At 55.8% G+C, this 21,731-nt stretch overlaps 1 protein-coding gene across 2 annotated transcripts in view; it reads left to right on the top strand.

The window, feature by feature from the left end:
• The window catches only part of FAM219A (family with sequence similarity 219 member A), a 55,414-nt gene extending 35,160 nt beyond the window's left edge, over positions 1-20,254 (top strand). Inside the window, exons 3-6 of one of the 2 annotated variants that reach the window (XM_044443922.1) lie at positions 5,416-5,518; positions 9,967-10,047; positions 10,357-10,411; positions 11,502-20,254. In XM_044443922.1, the coding sequence (XP_044299857.1) occupies positions 5,416-5,518; positions 9,967-10,047; positions 10,357-10,411; positions 11,502-11,657 (395 nt within the window). In that variant the 3' untranslated portion in view covers positions 11,658-20,254. Of the gene's footprint in view, positions 1-5,415; positions 5,519-9,966; positions 10,048-10,356; positions 10,412-11,498 lie in introns of both variants that reach the window. The other variant, XM_044443921.1, reaches the window with a different exon arrangement.
• Positions 20,255-21,731: the final 1,477 nt, after the last annotated feature.

Here is a 21,731-nt window from a genome sequence, read left to right as displayed (position 1 = left end):
GCCAGCTGGAGCCAGGGGTCAGACTAGATGGTCTGGGAGGCCCCTTCTGACTTGCTCTGTTTCTATGTTAATCACTTGTTCTCATGGCTTTTAGATTTTTCTCATCTCTCACTTCCCTTTCTCGTGCGGATGATTTTCATTCCTTGATCGTTCTCTTACGTGCTTGTTCTAGGGCCACGTTTAAAGAGCGTTGATTGTCTCTCTCGCGTGCAGGCCCCCTGCAGACTTCACGGAGCCCTTGGCTGCCTGCCGGGCTGCCTGCCGCCCGCTTCCCCCGCTGCCCAGCTGATCAGCCACGAGGAAGGGAGTTGATCGGAAATGCCAGCAGCCTCAGCAGGGAAACAGCAACCCTGCATGGCATCCCCGTGGAGAGGCGAAATGTGACGGCCTTTCAGCATTGATGTGCTAAAATTGGAAATCGCTTGCTGGGGAGCCATAATTAAATTTTGGGGAAATGTATGCATTTGGGAGAATTGCATGGGATGAATATGATCACTGAACTCCCAACCCCACACCCCAACAGGAGCTGTTTTCACTTGCTAGCATCTTGAAAGCCGTGATGCTGGCAAGGGCCCTGGATTGCCTAGCTGGGAGCTGCTTCGGCATATAATTTCCCCGGGGCAGGGCTGGTGTCAGCCCAGGCTGCCCCGAGGTTAATGAACGGGCCTTGCTCTTTTTAAAGGCTGTGTGCTTTGTTGTCCGGGGGTGGGGGGTGCTTGGGGAAGTAGTGAGGAGACAGCACAGACTGACATTCACATGTCGTGCAGCAGCCGCACTGGTGTCTCATCTGTCTAATGTTATTGATCAGTCAGAGGCACCAAATTGCTCGGCTGACTGGAAGAGGAAATACGGGAAGGAAACACTCATCACGGCCCCTTCAGAATGTGACACGGTTCCAGCATTAAAGATAATGGCCTTGTGGTGATGCTTTGATGGTCTCAGACCTTGATGGATGGATCCGTGACGGGGGAGGGAATCGCCTCCTCCCCCCTGCAGTTCCACATCCCTCAGGTGGTTGGTCTCTGGCCTTTACGCTACACCAGTCCCCCCCATCTGCTGCCCTCCAGATGTGCTAAGCTCTCGTTCCCAGTGTTCCCAAACAGTGGCTGCTGGGAAGAGAACGCCAAACAGCTGGCGGGGGCCAGATGGGGCAAGCCTGTGCCACATAAAGGGACCGCAGTGGTTGGGAAGGGGGCTCTAATCAAGTCCTGGCTATCTTCAGAGCAGCAGAGCTGTGGATTTTGTCCCCTGGCTAACTTCCGTCTCGAGCATTTTCGTGAGTCTGCTCTACATGCGACCAGGTCTGGATCCAATCCATAACGCTCCCCCTCCGAAGGGAGCTTTCGTCACCCTGCCATGCTTGCGCAGCTCCACGGCTGGCCTCCGTGGGAGAGGGGCTTAGCTGCTCACGGTGCCCTTGACCCGAAGGGCCGGGGCCACGGGGTGCTTTCCCACGCAGGCTGTCCCGGGGCCCTGCCCGCAGCCCTGGTGAGCCACCAGTGCCAGTCGGTGCAGTGCAGAGAATACCGAGCCAGGCGGACTGAGGGTCCGGCCCCCGGACAGCGGGTCTCTGCGTCCTTACCCAGCTCTTGAATGCACGGGGCTGCTAGCCAGGGCCTTCCGCCCAGCGCCGCCAGGACCCCAGCGTTCCCAGCCGATTCTGTGGCAGGGCAACTGGCTGGTCAGGCGCTGTGGCAAATGGCTCCTTCTAAAGGACTCTGGAAGTCATCTCAGTCCTTGCTCCTGGTGCTTGTCCTGAAGCAGCCGCTCTTGGTCCCCTCGCCTCGTCCTCCGCTGCATCCTCTGACTGCACGGGCACAGCTCTCTTCCCTGGATTGCCCTTCTCTTCTAACAGCTTCTGTTCCTTTCGGTTGCTGTTGGTTAGCCACATGCTACTCCTAAAACTGCCCCCTCTCGTGGGCAGAGGGAGTGGACCCCCCCATCCTGATGCCGCCTGTGCCTGCACTGTGGGTCGTGGGGGAGGAGCGCCTGGAGTATGTTCGGGGCCACCGTGCGCATCCTGCCTGGACCGCCTGGTTCAGGCTTCCCCGTTTGGGGGTGGCTGGCTGAAAGCACAACCCGCGGCTTCTTGGCCTCCCTGCTTCACATTGTGGCCACAGCCTGCTTGGCTCTTCCGACTGTACCCCCCCCCCCGCCCCCCTCCGTCAGGTGAAGCATCCCCTTCCATTCCTCAGGTGTTAATGGCGATCCATCCACAGCAAGCCATCCTGCAACCGAGAATGGCGGGTGCAGCTTAGTAGCTTTGCGCCAAGAGTTAAGCAGAAACCCCCTGTCCTAAGTGCTCTGCCTCTTCAAGGGTCTTGTGCTCAAACGGAGTCGCCTCCTTGGCACTTGCGATGCCTCCAGCTCGATTTCTCGCACGTGCTGAGACAGTGCAGCCCTTCCCAGGTGGTGGCCGGGGAGCTTTGTAACGCTTGGCTCATCATGTCAAGGGCAGGCTTTCCAGTGTCAGCTTTCACTTCCCGCACCTTAAAAGTGTCGCCTGCTCTAAAGAAGATTAATTATCATGGCAAGCCTGCTCTTTTATTGAATCCCCTGGGCTGACATTCACTTTCCTCTTACAGGGTATTCATTAAAAGTGCTACTGAAAATTAGATCTGGGATTACATTTCCAAGGAAAGCCCGGACCTCAAGCAGGGACTTCTGGGTGAAGGCAGCTGTCCTTCACCTCCGGAGACCTGGCTCAGCTTGTCCATTAATTGTTCCCACCATACTTGCCACCACAGTTTTCACAGTCCTTTGGAAATGATTGCCTGAATAGTGGAAGAAAAGGCCGAAGGGATTGCTGCAACCCGTGTTTGCTTTCCGAAGGTACATGTGAGGTTTAATATTTGAATGTTGTGCTTCCTGGGTTACGTCCAAGGACGTAATCTCTGGAGCTGCAGCTCTTCTTCCCAGGTGCCTCTGGTTTTTTATCTCACTTCAAGAACGGAGGGGAACTGTTTGGATCTGGCCTCTGAAGTGATAAAAGCAGTGAGGACCCTGCAGAAGACTGGAGCAGCATAATTCCCCTAAATACCAGTTTGTTGATCTGGTTCCTCAGAAGCGCACGAGAAGGAGCTTGCAATTTCTTCTCAAGAAGCATAACCTGACTCATCAGCCTTTCGGAAAATAACTGGCGCACCGGCCTTTCTCCCCACGGGTGTCCTGCGAAGGAAATGTTCCCTTCTCGATCCCACCAGATCTGTTGGAATGTGCTGGGGGAGCACAGCAGTAGCAAGCGCTTTAAGACTTGCACAGTGCTGGGCAGACTTGGCTCCCACCAGCCACTCCGTTCGGGGGCTGAAAAGCCCAACGGCGCGACCGAATGTACTCGAGATAAACAGCAAGGCGAGTGACGTCTTGAGTGTCCGGCCAGTGTGGCCACTCCACTGCCTCACCTGCTATATTTTGGCCTGCCAGGTAGCCATGTGGAGGTTGTATTTAGAGGCTGCATCTAAATCAGCCCCTGTCTGCATGGTCCATGTAGCCCAGTATTCAGGTGGAGAGTGCTCCTCGGGGGGGGGGGGATGCATAGTGGGGGTCATTTCCCATAAGCTGAAGGGAAATCAAAATGAGAATCACTCCTTTGGTGCTGGAATGCAACGTCTCCATTCAGAACTTACAGGCGAGAACAGAAGAGGCTTTCAGAGCTTCCCCTCCCGCCCTCCCCGTGTCCTGGGCCATGCTAGTTTGGGTACTGGACTCTGGTTCCATGCTGAGCCATGTATATCTGCCGCTACAAGAACTTTCCAGCCGAAGCGCATCTGAGAAACGATAGCATCAATTTCAACAGGTTTCCCTTGTAAAAGTGTAACACGGTCATGATGTGTGTCTTCTGCCCTTCAGAGCCTTCTGGGGTTTGGAGGTTGGATCTTGTTCACCCGCCTACCATGTTGTGAACATTGAACTTACAGTCTATAAATTATTTAACTCTATAGTAACTTATTTTCATCCGTAAAGCCGCCAGTGGTCTCCCGTTAGTTCCATGTAACTGAGTGGCTGCCACTGGTCCCTTTGGGGGAAATGGAAACTCGGGCCTGAAGCTCCTGTTGTGACACCCCCTAGCTCAACACCCTCTCCCCCACCCTGGCAGAGATGGGGCAGGTGCAGAACATCCCTGCCTCCCTGGGTATCTTTGCAAGGTCAGTCCTCCCCCACCTTGCAGGCAGAGACGCCCACCACCCGCCACATTACTCTGGTCTTCACTGGCTTGTTGTTCAAGGGGAATTAAATCCCTCACTGTTCTCTAAGGATGACAGCGCCTTCTTGAGTAGTGGGGGAGGCGCGCAGGGGGACTCATTCTTACACAGTGTGACACGGGTGAAGTCCAGGCTGGCGGCAGGTTTGTAGACGCACTTCCTACAACCGCAATGGTTTTCCTCGGCTGGCGGGCATCGTGAAGTGCACGCTTCTCCCAGGGCAACCCTGCGGCATGAGGCAGAGGTGACGGGGACTGCGCTTTTTCTCTGAGTGAAAAGCAAAAGCGCAGATCAGGGAAACTGCTGTGGACTCTGTAGCCCTGTTTCTGTGGAGGTGAGCGAAAGGGGTTTGAATTCCCCAGAGCCTTGCGCTGCCCTTCCTTTCACCTCCGTCATCCTGCCGCTGTGAAATCGAGCACTCACACGGCATCGTGAGTGCAGGAATGCTTTGCCAGGCGTGCCACTCCCTTGTAGCTGCTTGCATGCCAGGGACGAATGTGCAGTCTCCAAAATGGCAGTCCATCGGGTGTGTTTGTGGAAGCTTATAAAACGAAACGGTGAAATGTCATCTGAAAAACACCACCGATTGCTGCATTGGTAAAGCAACGCGTATTCAGAACCCCTCTAGATCATCTGCACGCGCTGGTGTTGCACGCGCAGCTTCACTCAGGCATGCTCGCAAGCGTCCTTGGGATGCGATAAGCAGAATAGGCTGCATGACGGGTAATTATATTTATTTAAAGTATTTCTGTCCCAAGGTAGCTTGCAAATAAACACGAACTCGTGTAATTCATAATAATGCTATCCTAACCTCCACGGTATCAGGCAAAACAAATGGGGAGAGCAGAAAACTAATCTCGAGAAACCTTAATCATCAGTTCTGTTTGGAAACTGCCGAGGCGGGAGTGTTGCAAAGGAGTCCCAAAGATGCAGGGTCTGGGGATGTTCAGAAGTACTGAAATGTCCCATTCCTGTGTTAGGTTTCGGACAGAGTGGTCCAGGCCCAGAGCACACCAGGGCTGAGTATCTTTTGTCTTCAAAACGTGGGATTCTTGGGTTGCAGTGCCTCAGGCGAGGCAGAAGGAGGTTGAGGGCGCCGCACCTTCTCCCAGCCCTCTTTGAAAAGAAGGAGCGCGCTGCTTTTGGCTGCCCATGCAAGGTAATGATTCGGCTTCTCTCTGAACCATGTGCTTATGTCTGCCTTTTTCTGCAGAGAAACAGAGAGAGCTGGCTCGTAAGGGGTCGCTGAAAAATGGCAACCTGGGAAGCCCCGTCAACCAACAGCCCAAGAAGAACAACGTGATGGCGCGGACCAGGTAGCGAGCGCTCTTGGGCGCGCTGCAGCGGCTCCGCGGCAGACTGGGCAGGCGCGTCGCTCGTTCACACACAGGCTTGGCGCGCAGGACTGGGCTGTGGCCACTAGCCCAGATGGTTTTCAAAAGGGGCTAGATCGAGATTAAAATCTTCTCAAGGCCACACGTAATGCTGATAAAACAGAAGGAACAGCCCAAAAAAAGGCAACAGCAGATAAAAACAGGGCCGGACAAGAGAAGACGCTGTTAATTTAAAAGATAACATAATAAGAAGTATGAGGAGCAGTGTTGTACAGTGGTTAGAGGGTAGGGCAGGGATTGGGGAGGACCAGGTTCTGGTCTCCCCTCAATCAGGAAGCTCTCTGGGGGCATTTTGGGCCAATCTCAGGGGCCAGGTTAGGCTGAGAGTCTCCTTTGCAGCGATGTTGTGAGGATATTGTGGGAGAAGAGGAGGGGACTGTGGGAGCTGCCTTGGGTTCCTTGCCGGAGAAGAAGGCAGCCTATCAGGGCGATTAATGCTGCTGGGAAGAGTCATGTGCAAACACAGGATGGCTGACTCCAGATATTTGCTTCCTGCAGAAGAGCGGTAAATCCCCCCACCCCCGCTCGGCCCGATTTAAGGTCCATGGTACCCTGAATGTGCATCGAGTTGGCTTCATTTCATTTCATGTCCATAGTTGGAGGAAAGCAAACCTCCGTTACTGTGCTGCCAGATTCCAGTCCCTTCTTGCCATACAGGTGGGCCCCCAGAACTCAGCGAGCCGAGGCAGGACCAGAGAGAAACGTTTGCCATAAGTACAGAAAATCCTGCAGGTTCACGTGCACCTTGTCCCACACCTGTCTTGCACGAGGAGGCGGAACTGTGGGCGTGCAGGCTCATCCCTGCGGCTGGCTGGCTCGAGTGGTCCCTCTTCCAGTGATGCTTGTCCTGGGCAAGTGTTCCGAGGAGGAGAGGATGGTCCCACCCTTGGCACTTCAGCAGTGAATCCCTCCCAAACAATCACAGTCCCAGTTTGACCAAAAGGAGGAGGCCTGCCCACTTCCTCTTGTTCCACCATCTCAGCGGCCTCCCATCCTCTTCCTTGGTTTGCATCACAATTGCTTGTTTCTCCCCCCAGGCGCCTGCCTTAAATAAGGATTTGCAAAGCTTCAGGGCATTTGTCCCGAGCCTCTGGAGAAGATGGAGGGGGGCATGGCCAGGCACCACTACTTCCTGGCTCTTGCCAAGAGCCAGAGCTGGGTCTGATTAGGTTGGTTTTGGTCTCGGCCTTCCACCGCCCAGAGGCTAAAGGTAACCCTGCAGCACGGAGTGGTGGATGCAGAGGCTAATCTGGCTTATCCGGGCTGCACCAGCCGGGCAAGCTGCAAGGGCGCCCCGCATGCTGTTTTGGTGAGACGTCCACCAGAGATTGTGTCCCATTTGGGGCATTGCAGTTCAAGTCTCCATGGACAAGTTGGAATGTACCTGGAAGAGGGTGCCAAGACGGCGAGGGCCCCACAGACCAGGTCCGGTGAGGAAACACTGAAGGAGCTGGCCATGTTTATCTAGGAGAGGAGACAATGCAGAGGCAAGATGAAGGCCGTCTTCAGATATGTGAACGCCTGGCCAAATTTGTTTCCTCTTGCTCCAGAGGGTGGGGCCTGCAGACATTCAGATGACAAAAAAAAAAAACATTTTGCTTAAATATTCCTACTTACGTTAGGAACTGTTAGACAGTGGGGTAGCCTGCCTCGGACGGTAGAGGATATCCCTTGCCCCAGACTTTTAAAGAGAAGCAGGCCGGCCACCTATGAGGGATGCTGCAGGAACGGAGTCGGGCTGAGCAGCCTTGGAAGACCCCTTTCAGCTCTTTGCTCCTTGCATGCATTCCTTGCACCAACACAGCTCCTCGGAGGAGGAATCTCAGCACCCCCAGAAGGTCCTGCCTCAGGCCATCATCTGCCTCACCTCCACAGGCAGCTGAACCTGAAGACTTTCCTGTAGGACGTGTCTTGCCATGCTTTGGTGCCCTGCTGATGAGCCTCATGAAGGCATTGGGCTGGCTCCTGTCGGCATCTTCTGGATTTAGTGTACTTGCCTTGGTCTTTTTACCAGTCACCGTCGTTTGGTGGGGGGACGGCAGTCAGGCCCGTTCGGGCACTGAGACGTTTGCAGTTTGTTTAGCTACGCGAGGGCAGGCCGTGTGGGCATGCGCTGCTTTGGGTCGATCACGGCAGCCTCTGCTTGGGACAGATTTCCGAAGTGGGCTTGCAGCGAGGGCGGCAACAGGCGAGCCAGCGCCCCATCAGGGCAGCTCCCGTGCATGGCAACCAACGCACCCAGCAATCGTGGGGTGTTTGCCAGTGCCAGATGGAAGGAAAGCAAAAAGGGCCACCTGGACGGTCCTCTCAGCAGGGAGGTCGTTCCGGAGATGGGGGGAACTGCAGGGAAAACCTTCCCCTTTTCCACCCTCTGAGCCTCCCTCAGAGTTGGCACTTGGAGGCCAGGTGTTGCGTCCAAGCAGATGGTGGTTGGGAAAGGCGTTGTGGTAATACCTGCAACAGGTATTGTGGTCCCAAGCCCACGTGAGCAGCAGGTGGGTAGAGTTCCTGCAGAGCCCAGGAAATGCGCTTTGAGGGCCAGTAGATGGTATGCCAGGTGGATTCAAGGCCTTGAATTTGACCCCCCCTTTTTTTTTTACTTTTTTCAAAGTACTCTTCGAAATACAAGTTACCTTCTTATGTTTAAGAGGCCTTCATTTTTTTGATGTTTAGTTGGAGTCAGGACAATTCCAGCATTCATCATAATCCGACTACCGTAAACCAGAGTGCTTTGGCAATTGGGCAGCCGCAAAGTAAAATAATACTACTAATATATTTCAAAAACCTGTTATTTTTCTGCTTTTGAGGGCTACAGTAGAAAATTAAAAGGCATTTATAGGTGAAGAAAATGTTATCTAATGCTAAAATGCATGTAAATTTAGTAGGCTTCGTTTCAGAAATGAGCACCAGACATTAGTTCATCAAGTAATTAATGGAAAAATAATTGATGGAATTAGTAATATCCCCAGAGCGCCTACCTTCGCATGTTTTGAAACCGAATGCACTGTTCTTCTGTTAAAAAGAATGAAAACGTTGGCTAGATCTTCTGCTAGGATAGAGAAACCTCTTTCTGAGCCCAAAAACATGGCACAGATCTACTTTGTTTCCTCAGAAATTGACTTATAGAGAAGAGGACTTGGGAGAAGTATTCTCAAGGGGGAAAATATCCTAAAATGACACAGAGAATTGCTGCCATTTTCTGCAAGTCAGCTGAAAAATGCTTTTACCAAGAGTTTTGCTGATTGCTGGTGCCACACTTGACCCTCTTTCTTTAAAATGCACCTGTGTCCCCAAATAGTCATTGGTTCCATTTTTTTATAATAGCGCCTCATCGTTGCATTCTTGAGGTAAAAACTTTTCTGTATGGGAAGTAATGCAGTTACTAATACAATCAAGTTACTCTGGAGCAGAGAAGAGATACTGATTGCGTGAACTGGATTTTCTATGGTATGAGAGGCACATTTCTAATGAGCAACCTGCAGAGTGTCGCCAACCTTTGTTACCCAGGCTTCATAGCTGCCATTCTGCAAAGACAGAAAAACCTTAACCAGAAATGTTGCCTTCCTCCCCCACTACAAGTGCTGATTAACTTACCCATGCTAGGATGCTACCGATTACCAGCTGTGTACCTTTGCTGAGTGTACAGCTTTTTGTGCATCTGACAGTCTCTGGTCCCTGAACGTTTATGCCATGTGAACAAATGTGTCAGCCCTAAAAGGGCCAAAGGACTCTCTGTTTAAAGTCCTGATAGCATTGTGAGGGTTTTACAGGTGCTTTCTTACAAGGGCAAAAGGTGTTTCTTTTAACTCAATCACATGACTGTGTGATGAGCTCGTAAGTTAAGAAAGCGCTCTTTAAAACATTTACTCCCCTTTCAGTGTACAAAAGCTTACAGTTTGAGAAAAGCAGTACTAAAGCAGCACACTTAAAAGTGATGCAAGAACGTCACTAGAACCGAAGCTTGAATGCCAGAGTAACTGGAGGGCCTCTCGTTTGCCTGGAAGGCGTTTGCTCAGGCACCAAGTGAGCTACGGAATCGGAATCGTAGAGCATGCCTGGAGCAGCGCCACAGCCGTCGCCCGGGGCCTCTTGCCGCGCCTAGCTGCAGGAGGTGCCTCGGAGACGGATGGCGGCAGCCCCTGGGCAGAGGAGGGGGTCCCTCAGAGGCTGACCCCCGAGCCTTGCGGGGACCCTGCAGGGAAAGGGCAGCGGGTCGAGCTGGGCAAGAAACTGGCCAGGAGCCTCCGAACAGTCAGTCGGCCCACCCCAGTTCGCTCTCTGGCCTCTGGGCATCAGATGCAGATCGATTCGACGCAAGCCTTTGCAACCGAGGTGGGCGTGCTGACGCTTGCCATGTGCTTTTCTTTCAGGCTGGTTGTTCCCAATAAAGGCTATTCTTCGTTAGATCAAAGTCCTGATGAAAAGCCGTTGGTAGCGCTGGACACAGACAGGTATAGAACGGGGCGCCGCGCAGTGTCGCCGGTTTGCGCACGATGAAATGCTGTGGTTCCTTTATGGCCATGCCAGCTGGGCATGATGGGGGCTGTAATCCAGCGCATTTGGAGGGAACCAGGTTGTGGGAGGCAGGGCATTTTACCGGGTGCCCACGGCACTTGCCCCGGACGGTCCCCTGGGTGAGTGTGGCTCGTGCAGGTGGCCCGACCTCGGGGCGGCCCAGCGGGGCTGCTCCCCAGCTCGCTCCGTGACGGCCCTGCCCGCAGAGGGCCCTTCTCCTCACTGTCCTTCGCTTTCCTCTGCAGCGATGATGACTTCGACATGTCCAGATATTCCTCCTCGGGATATTCGTCAGCTGAGGTGAGTCCCACTCCCCTCAACTCGCTCTTCCCTCTCAGGATGAGACGTGCCTGTCGTTGCCCAGAGGGCGAGCGATTTGAACAGTGCCCTGCTCTTCTGGGAAGGCAGCACACACTGGTGGAGCCTTCTGCCCCCGCCCACAGTTCAGCCTCCCAGCCCAGAGGAGGGCCTGACGGGGGCTGGCGTGGTTCCATCCGAGAGGCCGAACAGCCCTAGGGGCTGGCTGGTGCCTGGGTGGGAAGCCAGCTGGGATGGTGTGGTGACAGAGCTCCATGGAGTACCCCCCCCCCGCGCTCACAGACCTCCTCTTGTGCTCAGCCCTGTCTTGGAAAGTGAGCTGAGCCCAGTGGGAAGTCTGCAGGTGCCCCTGGATCCAGGGCAGGACGGCCGGCAGCACGTGAAGCCGAGCAGAGGCTGCTGCTCGGGGCGTGTTCGAGTGGGCCCCCGCTCGCTCGTGGAGGGCACTGCTCGAATGCTGGGCACACGCTCCGGGAGCCCGGCCTCAGGGCTGCGGGAAAGCAGGCTGGAAGCCCAGGCAGACGGCTCACACATCCCTCGCCCTGGATCCACTACGTAATCTGCATTAGGTCTTTAGCGGGCCAGTGCTAAAAAGGATCGTGTCCTTGTCTGGTATCTCAACATTTTTTGCAAAGATTTGCTGGCAGGCGGGACAAGTAAATGCCAATCAAACGTGGGCAGCCATGCTTACCGTCTTAGCAACGGCCTGGGATTGGGCCCATCGCTTAGTCATCCTTAACTGTTTTGCATGCCAAAGACCCAGGCTTCAATTTCCAGCTGGCAGGGATGGGGAAGCCTTTATCTGGCGCTGGCAGGCTCTGCCGGTCACTTCCTAGGCTCCCCGGAAGGCAGTCGGGGTTTCCCCCCGTTGGACGTCCTCACAGGAGAGACCAGGAGCTGAATGTGCAGAGTGGGGGGTATCGGTGCTGAGACATGGCTTCCCCTCGCGCCTGTCTTCTGAAACCCAGACCGAAGCCCTGCAGCCTGTCGCGGCTTGGTCGGGTCCCGTTGGACGCGGGAGACGGGCTGGAGCGACCGGTCGCGTGACCCCGTGCCTCTTTGTCTGCAGCAGATCAACCAGGACTTGAACATCCAGCTGCTAAAGGATGGCTACCGGCTGGATGAGATCCCAGACGACGAGGACCTGGACCTGATCCCCCCCAAGTCGGTCAACCCCACTTGCATGTGCTGTCAAGCCACCTCCTCCACTGCCTGCCACATCCAGTAACGGGGAAGCTGGCAAGGGGTGGCCAGCCTCTCCACTCTAACTGTACAACTTAACAGCCATTGCTTCCTCCTATGGTAGGACGTGCACCTCTTTGTGTTCATGGAGCCAGGAAAAACCAAAAAGAAATTCATTTTATGATCCTCTTCCAATTTGTGTTTAGGACTCCCGCGAGGGAGGCGTGAGGCACCGCGAGTGGGCCGTGGGGGTCCAGAAAGGCCTCTGGCTCCCTCTGGACTCGGGCCCGTTTGTGAGCTGTGTCACAGGGTTTGGGGTTGGGGTGGACGGAACGGGAGGAGGCCGCTGCAGGGGCTGAGGCCAGGGCCTGAAGTGCCAGCATTGCAGACCAGGAAGGAAATAACGGGGTAAACTCCTTTTTGGGGAGCCTGCTGCTTCTTTGATGGACTGACCCTGAACAGGGACGTGGGAGCAGGCATGAGGCGCAGCGGGAGGAACCAACATCAGAAATCAGCGTCAGGCAGCCCACGGGCAAAACCAAGGCGGTATCGCGGGAGGTTTCCACACAGCAATCAGTGGACATTCCCCTAAGCCTGTCCAGAGAGTCAAACCAGCCCTGCTTGTGGGCTTTAATGCTTGCGTTCCAGAATCCTAGCCTGCTATGAGAAAGTGAGAAACCGCAGATTCTGTCAGGACCCACGTGAGGTTCCCACGAACGGCGTTGAGAGGAAGGTTTTCTGTGGCTCTTTGAAGGAGAGCATCGCGTGGCCAGCAGCTGCTGGCCACCTGCCCGCCTGCCGCATCCTGCCTGGTGTGGGGCTTGTGCCAGGAGCTGGAGAAGCAGCGATGCCCACATCAAGGGCCCTGTCCTTCCAGGAGCGGGCGCGTGAGAAGCAAGCTGTGCTCCCAGGCGAATGCCCCCGGATTAGCTGCTCTTCCCCCAGGAAACAGGTGGCCGCTCCCCGGATTGTAGCAAGAGGGAAACTGCTCTCTTCCAGAAGGGGCAGTGTTTGTGCTTGTGCCGCTGAGCCCGAGGGAGCAGCGTCGATGCGGGTCCTGGCAGTGCAGGGCCCGTCTCGCTGTCGGGTGCCGCGCAGACGCTGCCGGCAGGCGCAGGCCGCTGCAAGGCACGCTCGTCCGTCATGCGCAGCGCTAGTGCGCTCGGTGCTTAGAGCAGCCCCTGCAGCGTCGCGTGACCGCTGACCCTGCACGGTGCCTCCGCAGCGAGGAGAAGGAATTCCCAGGTCTGGCTCCCCCCCCCACCCCCGCCAGAGCATTCCCTCGCTTGCTCAGTTTGGGTGGTGCCAAGGTTTGTGCACACTAAACATCCCCAAAGTTTGACAACTTGACACTTCGTGGAGGGCCCTCGCGGCCAAGTTTCACGTGCCGCCGACACTGGGCTGCCCCCTCGCTTCCCCTCCGTGCCAGTCCCTGCCTTGGCATGTTTCCCGCTGAGTTTCGTGGCCAAGTTGTGCTTGTGAATCGTTACAGGTCTAGAAGCCCCCTGTTGATGAGCACAACAAGTGATTTCTGTCCCTTCCCCAGTAGATTATTGTGTCTGTGGGGACTACCTATCCCAAAATGCTGTGCAGGCCAGCCTTGTGTCAGTGTATACCATGATCCCTGGGTGTCGGGAAGGTGGCTGGGTCAAAGCCTCTGCAGTCCCCAGGCGGCAGAAATAAGGGGCTTTCAGCAAGTGAGAGCAAGATCGCCACGTCGGCGACGTGGGCTCAGGCGCTTAGGTGCACTGTCCTGCTGAGCTGTGCTTTTGAAATTAAGGCCAGCGCAGAGTCCTGAACACCTGGCGGCCGGTCCAGACACGAGCCACAAGGGGCTCCTACCAAAGACTACGCCCTTTGTTTAAGACCCTCTGCCCACAGAGTGAGGTGACCTTATCAGAAATGAAACCTAGGAAGATTGTACTGGAAAAGGCATCTTAATCCCTTTGAGAACTTCTACCTAGAGATAAATCAAATCATATTCAATTTTTACACACTGTTTAAGTTGCTAGCCCCACACAGTCCTGCATGTTTACTTTGGTAGCGCTCAAGTTTTTGTCTTTTTGCCATCTTTTGTATTTCTGGCCAACCCAGCTCTTTTATCTTCCACGCACCATTGACCATGAAAAAACTGCTTTGAATTTAACTTCTCCCCCTGCCTGTGCATCAAAGGACCGGGACTGGCAAATAACCTTTCAGCTCATCTTTGAGCTGGCCTGCCTGGTGTGGGCTTTCCGTCAGTGAAACTAGAGCTCCGAGTCCGCTCCAAGTTCACCAAACATCCTTGATGGCAGCACAGAGTTTGGGAGGCCAGTGCAGAGTCATAAAATGGAACAAAACTTTTGGCTTCTCCTCGCTCCTGGGCTTTGTGTCTGTGTGTTTTTGGAGGTGGGAGTGGATATAAGACAGGCGAATGAGTGACGCAGTGTTGCCATCTGGAAGCGGATCGTGTGAACGCAGGCCTCCGGGGTGCTCTGGGAGAGCTTTCCCCAGACCCTGCCATGCGGCCATTTCCTGGAGCTGCTCCACACAGGACGGGGCAACCTCGGATTTTGCCAGCATGTCCCGTTAGCGGAGCTGCAGCCAAGCGCATCTCCCTGAGGAGCGTGCCTGCAGTGCGCGCGCATTTGCAAGCATGTGGCCCTGGGTTTGTGTTCACACGCTCCATTTTAGCAGTGCACTAAACGGCGCGCATTTTAGGGAGGCGCAAGGGCTGTCATGTATCACGTGGCCCTTGCAGGAAACTTGCAACTGCTTTTAAGCACGTGGCTTGGCAGGTCACCGGGAAGAGGTTCAGAGGCCTCAGCCACGCTCTTCCTTACGGAAGCCCTCGCGTGGGTCCCAAATAATCACGTGCCAGTTTTCAGCATCGAAAGGGAGAAAAACCGCCCTCACGGGTCGTGGGGATGGCCTGACAACCCCGAGTCTCTGTGGGGCTGCGGATGCTAAAGAAGGGAAGGGGGCATACTGGGGAGGCTCCAGTTGCCCGGGAAGCCTGCCGCCCCAAACCGTTCTGGCTCCAGAGAGAGGCCCCGGAGGGACCAGCGCTCCACAAGAAGGGCCGAGCTAGCGTAAATACCGCAGAGGTGTGCTCAGCCGGCGGGCCCCTGCTGGTCCTTCAGGCTCAGCTGACAGCAGGCCCCTGGCCGCACGGGGCTGGCCTTGGACCCTGGCTTGGCCTTTCTGGTGCTGCTGGGGGGAGCCCCGGGGCGTGCAGCTGGCCCCAAACGGTTATTGACACCCTCCCGCATCTTGCTTCCACTCCCCCCCCCCCCCCCCCCCGGGCAGTAGAGAAGAGCTTTGGCAGCTGCCCGACGTGGTGCATGCTGCTTTCCCCACCCTCGGAGGCCCCCGCCTGATGGAAGTGCTGAGCTCCCCCTCCCAAGGTAGAGAGACCGCATTCCGTTTGCAGGAGAGCTGTGGATCCTCCTCCTGGCACGCTCTCCTGGCGTGTGCGCTCCGTGGTCGCTCTGTGCTGCTTTCGACGGGCTCGATGGTGCAAAAGCTGGGGAGGGAGGACAGGGCAGCTGCCCACACACAGGCCAGGAGGGAGCGGAAGCGGCGTCCTGCCGTTCTCCTTTCCAGAACAGACCTCTAAGCCAGTCTGCAGCTCTGATGCCCCCAGCTCTGTTGCGGGGAGGCTGAGATCAAGCAAATACCAGCTTGCTTAGGGAGGAGGAGGAGGAGGAAGGTGCTTTTAGGTGCTTTGGCAGGAAGAGGGGAGAGGTGGGCATGGCGCAAGGCGGGACTCACTCAGCCGGGCCAGTCTCGTGACGGAAGACCCTCAGTGCCCACATCCTGGCTTCTCCTCCTCTGTGGAGAGCCAGAATGTCTGTCTGCACTCAGCAAACAGGAGCAGAAGACAGGGTCACTGTGGGTGGGTAACCACTGGATTTGAAAGGTGTATGAAGGAAATGGCATGCAAGGCAGCTTTTTAGGTGGCTTCATCAGAAAATCATGGAGCTTGCAGCTGGTCAGAGACCAGTGGAACGAGACGTGGACGCGTAGCTTGACCTGGTCCGTGTTTATGGAACGGCCCAGCCCCACAGAGGCCAGAGCGGGGCGTGCAGACCCAAAGCTTGCGTGTGGAGGCGGAGCGAGGCCCTGCAGCAGGCTTGGCCCAAGCCAGAGTGCACGGCTGCTCGCTAGCGGGGAGGGCTGGAGCGCTCGGCTGCTGCGGTGCCCGCACTGGGATCGCAGGCCTCCGAGCAGCACGGCCTCCCCAGCACGCAGAGCTAGAGAAGGCGAGGGAAGGAGAACCCACAGATGTGGGCGACAGCACAAGAGAATGGCAAGGGGCTCCCGGTTCCCTCTTCGAGATCTTCTCCCCTGTCCTCCCTTCTCTGTGCACCACAGACGGAGCTGCTGTCCTGCTAGGGTTTGAGCTCTCTTCCTGCGCCCTTTGCAGGTTTCCTCCAAAACTTAGAAAAATAGGGTTGCAGGTACCGGAGAGTCCAAGGATGCCTTGCGGCAGGTGGCTCTGGACTCGGCGCTGCCCTTCCGGCCTCTCGCGCCCTTCGCTCGCCTGGACTTGCCCCGCATGTCACGCTGGGCCCTCGCAGCTCCTTTCAAGCCCAGCACTGGGGCTGCAAAGCAGAGCGCGGGTTCCTTCCATCGCGACGAAATTACGGCTTGGTATTCAAGGGCTCCTGCCAGCCTTGGCTTGCCTGCATGTGTCATTCCCTCGGGAGCCCTTAACTTGCTCATTTGCCCCAAGTAAAATATTTCAAAATGCTTCCCGGGGAAGCGAAACCCCATCGTAGCGGCGGTTCCACCACTTTCAAGAATCTCTGCAGACGGCTGGTGATCTGAGTGGCTGCCTTCTCTCTGGGAAGCAGGTCAGGGTGGCCAACACAAGTCCGGACTGCCCACTGGGACTGAAATAATTCATCAGGTCGTGGCTTTGATTCATACGGCAGGATCTGCCATTTTCCACGAAGCCGCTTTGCCATAGAGATGGAGACAGGGTCTGCCAGGTGCAGTTCACGCTTTTTCCCACTCTTCTTTTCATCTGTCACGCTGAGGAGCCTTCAGGTGTTTTCCAAATCCAACTCGTTCTGTGCCTGTCAGGGAGGGAGAAAGCGGTGTCGGAGAAACCCTTTCCACTTGCCTCTTACTGAGAGACGCTTGGCCAAGATGCGCTTGTTTCCATAGCAACAAATTATGAAGTAGCCTGACATCAAGAAGAGGAAGATTATGGTACAGCTCATTGAAATTCCTGCTGGAACCTGGCACAGAAGCCCAGACAAGGTGGCGCTCTGAAAAGCCCCGTGTGCTTGAAGGAGACTTGGCCCGGCACATCTCCATTTTCCTTGTTCGTTCAAATGCCGGATGCCTCATTTGTTTTCCATGTTTAGAGATCCCGTCAGCTACCTGTCAGTTTTCCAGGGCACAGCAGTGCTGCTTCAGTCTTTGGCTCCTCCTCAGAAGCACAGAGACCAGTCTTCCCACTTCGTTCCACCCCCAGAAAGGCCTCAGTAACTAGGCTGTCCTTCACTCTGGAGTGCTCTCTCTCCCTTTCTCTCTTCTCTCTCCAACCTTCACTGCACGGCTGAAATGACCTTGCAGGGACTGCTCGTGGTCCGTGCTGCAATCGCGATTGCACGCCCCAAGAAGCGCAGGTAGAAAGCCACAGCGTGAAATCCGGGGACGCAGGTTGGAGCCCCGGAAGGGGGCTGCAGCGGCTCCCACAATGCAGGGCTGGGTCGGAGAGGCACCAGAGATGTGCCGTATTCTAGCATGAGGGCAAACGTAGGTGGAAGGCACACTCATTCTTCTCCAGTGCTGTGACGGGCCGGCCATGTGGGTGCCTGTGAAGGTGGGCTCTTGAGGGTGCCCGATTCAGGATCATTTGGCAGTGGTGGAGCGGGGCATCTCGGCTGAGGGTGTCACCTGAGCCCTTAGAAGCACTTTGCTCTTGTCCGGGCCTCCTTCCAGTCCTACTTCTACAGGGACATTCAGTCCGAGCAGTGCCCCCTCACTGTTTCTTTCAACGTGCGGTTTTCTTAACAGATGGTTCAAGGGCAACGTTCCCTTGACAGATTGAGTCTTAAGAGCTAAAGACATCCCAGCATCCTGGAGGTTCTTCGGGAAGAAACAAGACTTCCTATCCGTCAGCAACCTACCAGAGCAGTACAAGCTGGCTTTCCCCTTCTTTCATGGCGCTTCCTTCTCCCTCTGAGGCTGCACTTTCCTTTCTGTCCTTGCTGCCAGGTTTACAGCTCCGGAAAACTCCCCGAGGGGCGGGCAGGGGGGATGGGCAGCCCCTTTCGTGGCCCTGTGCCTCCCACAGGTGCTCCAGGGCAGCCTCTGGTCTCCTCCGGCGCGAGTGCCACTCCCTTCTCTCAGAGTCTGTGCTGCTTCCCCCAAGACCTGCCACCACTGAGGGAGACCCCTGCGCCCCCGTAGCTCTCCTCTCGGGAAGGTCGGCTGGGAAGTGGCTTGAATGAGCCCCACCTCCCAGTGGCTTCGGGCACAGCATGGGCCACTGCTGGCCCTGGGCTGCGCATCCCAAATGTCTCTTGAGGCCGTGTCAAGGTGGTCCCGCCAGCAGCATGGACCCAGGTCTGAATGCTCGGAAGGCTGTTCCTCGGCAGCTCGGGGGGGGGGCACCCACTGAGATAAGGGGCTGTGCAGGAGGGAGCACGTTTGTCAGGAAGACGTGCCCCCCCACATGCCTCCCTGCTGTTTTGCCCCTCCCACAGAGAACATAGCGTCTCCTCTGGGCGGAACAAGGAGGGCCCCCCAGGCCTGTCTGGCACTTGTCCTAGGATGCGGTGGTCTCCTGCGTACAGGCCAGTGCTGTGCCAGGGCAGGACACGACCTGTCCGCAGTCTTGGCCTGTGCCTCAGGTGTGGGTTAGGAAGGAACAAGCAGCCAGCAGGTCAGAGGTGGGCAGTTTTCCAACCACATTCGGACTTATGTGCAGGGAGAACTGGGACCAGGCAGGCAAGGCCTCGAGGGGGAGTAAGCAGGAAGAGCAGCAGAGCCGGGATGTCGTCACCGGCCACTTCGAGCTCCGTGTCCAGTCGCTTGCCCTAGAATCGCAGACCTCGTTCAGTTGCATGCATCCACGGTTCACCCCTTGATTTTCGGAATCGCTGTGGCCCGCGCCCACCCCCCCGATCCAGGTCTGCTGGATCCAGTGTAACCAGAGGCCCCCCTCCTCTTCCCTTTGTCCCCCCCCCACCTCCAGCAAGCCGGGGCGGCTCAAGGCATCCCTCCAAAAAGCCCCACTGCCCACTCTGCGCCCTGCCGCACATGGCACCCTGTCCCAGAACTCGGAGGCAGAACGATGGGCAGCGCCGTTTCCGTGGGGCCCTGGGCGCACGCGTGGCCTGGCGACCCCTCGGGAGCTTTGCTTGGCCAGTGCCGCTGCTGCGGCTGCGGGAGGTGCGTGGGCCTTAACTGCTGGTGGGAACTTGGTGTGTCCTCCCCTCCCCTCGGCTCTCCTTTACTGCATTTCGTTTCTTCGAGTCGGCATTTAGCAACCTTCCTCTCTAAGCATCTTAAAGAGATGGTGTGGCATTCTTTCAGAAGACCTGGCTTAGCTGTTCATTGGCATTTGTCCAACATGCACCTTATTACCAACACTGGTTTGATAAGATCTGCCCCAATTCCATTTTATTTTATTTTATTGCACACACTACAAAACAGTTAGGGGAAGTGAATGGTCGTCCCCCAGAAAAGGTTGGCAAGAAGCAGCTATTCCTTTTTAATTTGTGACGGGTGAGAGAACATTTTCTTTTTTGCACTATCTGTTAAATCGTGTCTCCTTGCCCTCTCCTGCCCCCCACCCCAAGGCAGACACAGCCTTTGGCCCCGAATCAGTCGCGTGTTGCCGCAACCTGGCGGACCTTCGGCATGGGACCCGTGTGCTCTCCTGCCTGAACATGTGCCATGGACGGATTTTATGTGAGCCCTTCCGGAGAGGACTGTCTGGAGGAGGTGCGCCTGTTTGCACTGCACTCCCAAATGGAGGCACTTCTTAAAATGCCAATTTTTCGGGAGTGCCACTCCTCAACATTGTGCTCTGCCGGGGCAGAAAACGGAGATGGCTGGCTGTGTAGTAAACCCCCATTCTTTTAATGGAAGTCCCATGTCCTAGAAGAGCCGGCGGCGGCGGCTTGGATCATGAGCCGGGCTGTCGGTTTCCTCTCGGTTCCTGACTCTGCTGTGTGTGTCCCACAAGCGGGTGTGCGGTGGCGTTGGTTCCCAACTAGGCAGCCGTGGAAGGGTGTGGAGCCTGGCTCAGCTCGGACGCATCTGTGGTATCCCTGCCCTTCTAACCTTTGCCACACAGATGGGGTGGGGTCCTCTTTGGTGGACGCCCACTCCTGGTCAGTCGGCTTCCATCTTATAGCAACGTTCGTCTTAACTTTCGCTTTTCTAATCCAAACAGTGTAGCACAGTCCTCCTTTTCCCATCATGTAGAATACTGCCTTAAACAGATCCGTTCGGTTGTGTGTGTAATTTTTTTTTTAAACTGCCATCGAGTTTACGCATTAATTTATTTTTAAAATGTGGTTTTGGAAGACACGATACATGTATAATATTTTTTTAACATTTCCATTGCAGTATTTATCATTGTTACTGGTTGTGCGTAGTGTAACAGAATTAATATTAAAAAGCATATGTATGAAACTTGCCTTGGGAGTCTCATTCTGTCCCTCGAACGCCAGAGAAGAGGACGGGGTCACTTCAATGCCATCCTTCACTGGAGACCAGCCACCGAACGGGTGGGTGTGAGAGAGAGGGAGACTTGGACCCAATATACGCCTTGCCGCTCCTCCACTACCTTGGCTGCCAACAACAGGTGTGGCCTCCAGGTGTGGCCGCTGGCTCTTCGGCTACTTTCCCAGCAGCCCTGCCTCGCTCCAAAACCACCCTCCACTCAGCCGCTAGGGCAGCTGCACTGGCCCTGTGCTTTCCGCGGCTTCCCTGCCTCCGCTAGTGACCATGGGAGGCTTGTGAGCTGAGAGCTTCACATGCAGCCGCTTAATTTTATTCATTCGTTAAGGTGTTGCCCTCCTCCTCCTCCTCAGCAAAACAGGCTTCTGCAACAGCTTACGCCCAGTTGGAGTCCTTTCTTAAGGGATGGGGATGGGAAGAGGGAGTCGTCAGCCCGTTGCAATGCTGTTTTAACCTACCTCACAACACAGGCGTAGAAGCTGCAAGAAGGGAGTCAGCACAGGGCTACTGGAAACCAGGCCACCCTAGCCAAATTCATCACTCCCCCCTTGTGTGCAGTGCAGTACAGAGAGAGGGAGAAGAAACGTATTCGGAAGGCTTCGTTTCATTCCACGTGGCACTGGCAAGCACCCCACGATCGCTGGCTGCGTTGGTTGCCCTGCACGGGAGCTGCCCTGACGGGGCGATGGCTCGCCTGTTGCCGCCCTCGCTGCAAGCCCACTTCGGAAATCTGTCCCAAGCAGAGGCGGCTGTGATCGACCCAAAGCAGCGCATGCCCACACGGCCTGTCCTCGCGTAGCTAAACAAACTGCAAACGTCTCAGTGCCCAAACGGGCCTGACTGCCGTCCCCCCACCAGACGACGGTGACTGGTAAAATATTTGTCCCAGCAGCTGCAGCGACTCTTTGGGCTGGGTTCTCGGGAATCCTGTTGTATTGCAGGGGTATCTGTGAGGTTTCTGGGCGCACTGACTCCACAGCAGGGAAGTAATCACTGCAGCCTTCCCGGGGCACAGAGATGCTTGTGCATGTGAAGTCCCTCTGGGCATCGCTCTCGGGAGCAGTCAGGAAGTTCCCGCAAAAGGTGACAAATGATAAAAAGAGGCAGCAACAGGTGGCAAACTTCCCTGCGAGACAGTCTGCCCTCGAGATGCGCTGCTTTTGGTGCCGCGAGGAACGAGCAGGGGTGCTGCACCTCGGCCTGGTATTTCCTTGCAGCCCCACTGGGGCCCCACAAGCAGTCTGTAACTCGTGACCTCCAAGCGCGCACCGTGGGAGCTTTGCCGTGCTCTGTAACGCAAAGCCCGATCTTGCACGGTGCTGCACTGCATCTCTGTAGCGCCGGGTGGTTTTGCGATGCGGCCTCTTACGGGCAGGAAGCGTGGAAAGCAAAAATGGCAATAACGCCTGCGGCCACGAGAGGGAGCCCG

The sequence above is a fragment of the Varanus komodoensis genome, unplaced genomic scaffold (assembly GCF_004798865.1).
Source record: "Varanus komodoensis strain SLA01 unplaced genomic scaffold, ASM479886v1 scaffold43, whole genome shotgun sequence".
Taxonomy (NCBI): Eukaryota; Metazoa; Chordata; class Lepidosauria; order Squamata; family Varanidae; genus Varanus; species Varanus komodoensis.
This window is presented reverse-complemented; position numbering and strand designations above follow the sequence as displayed.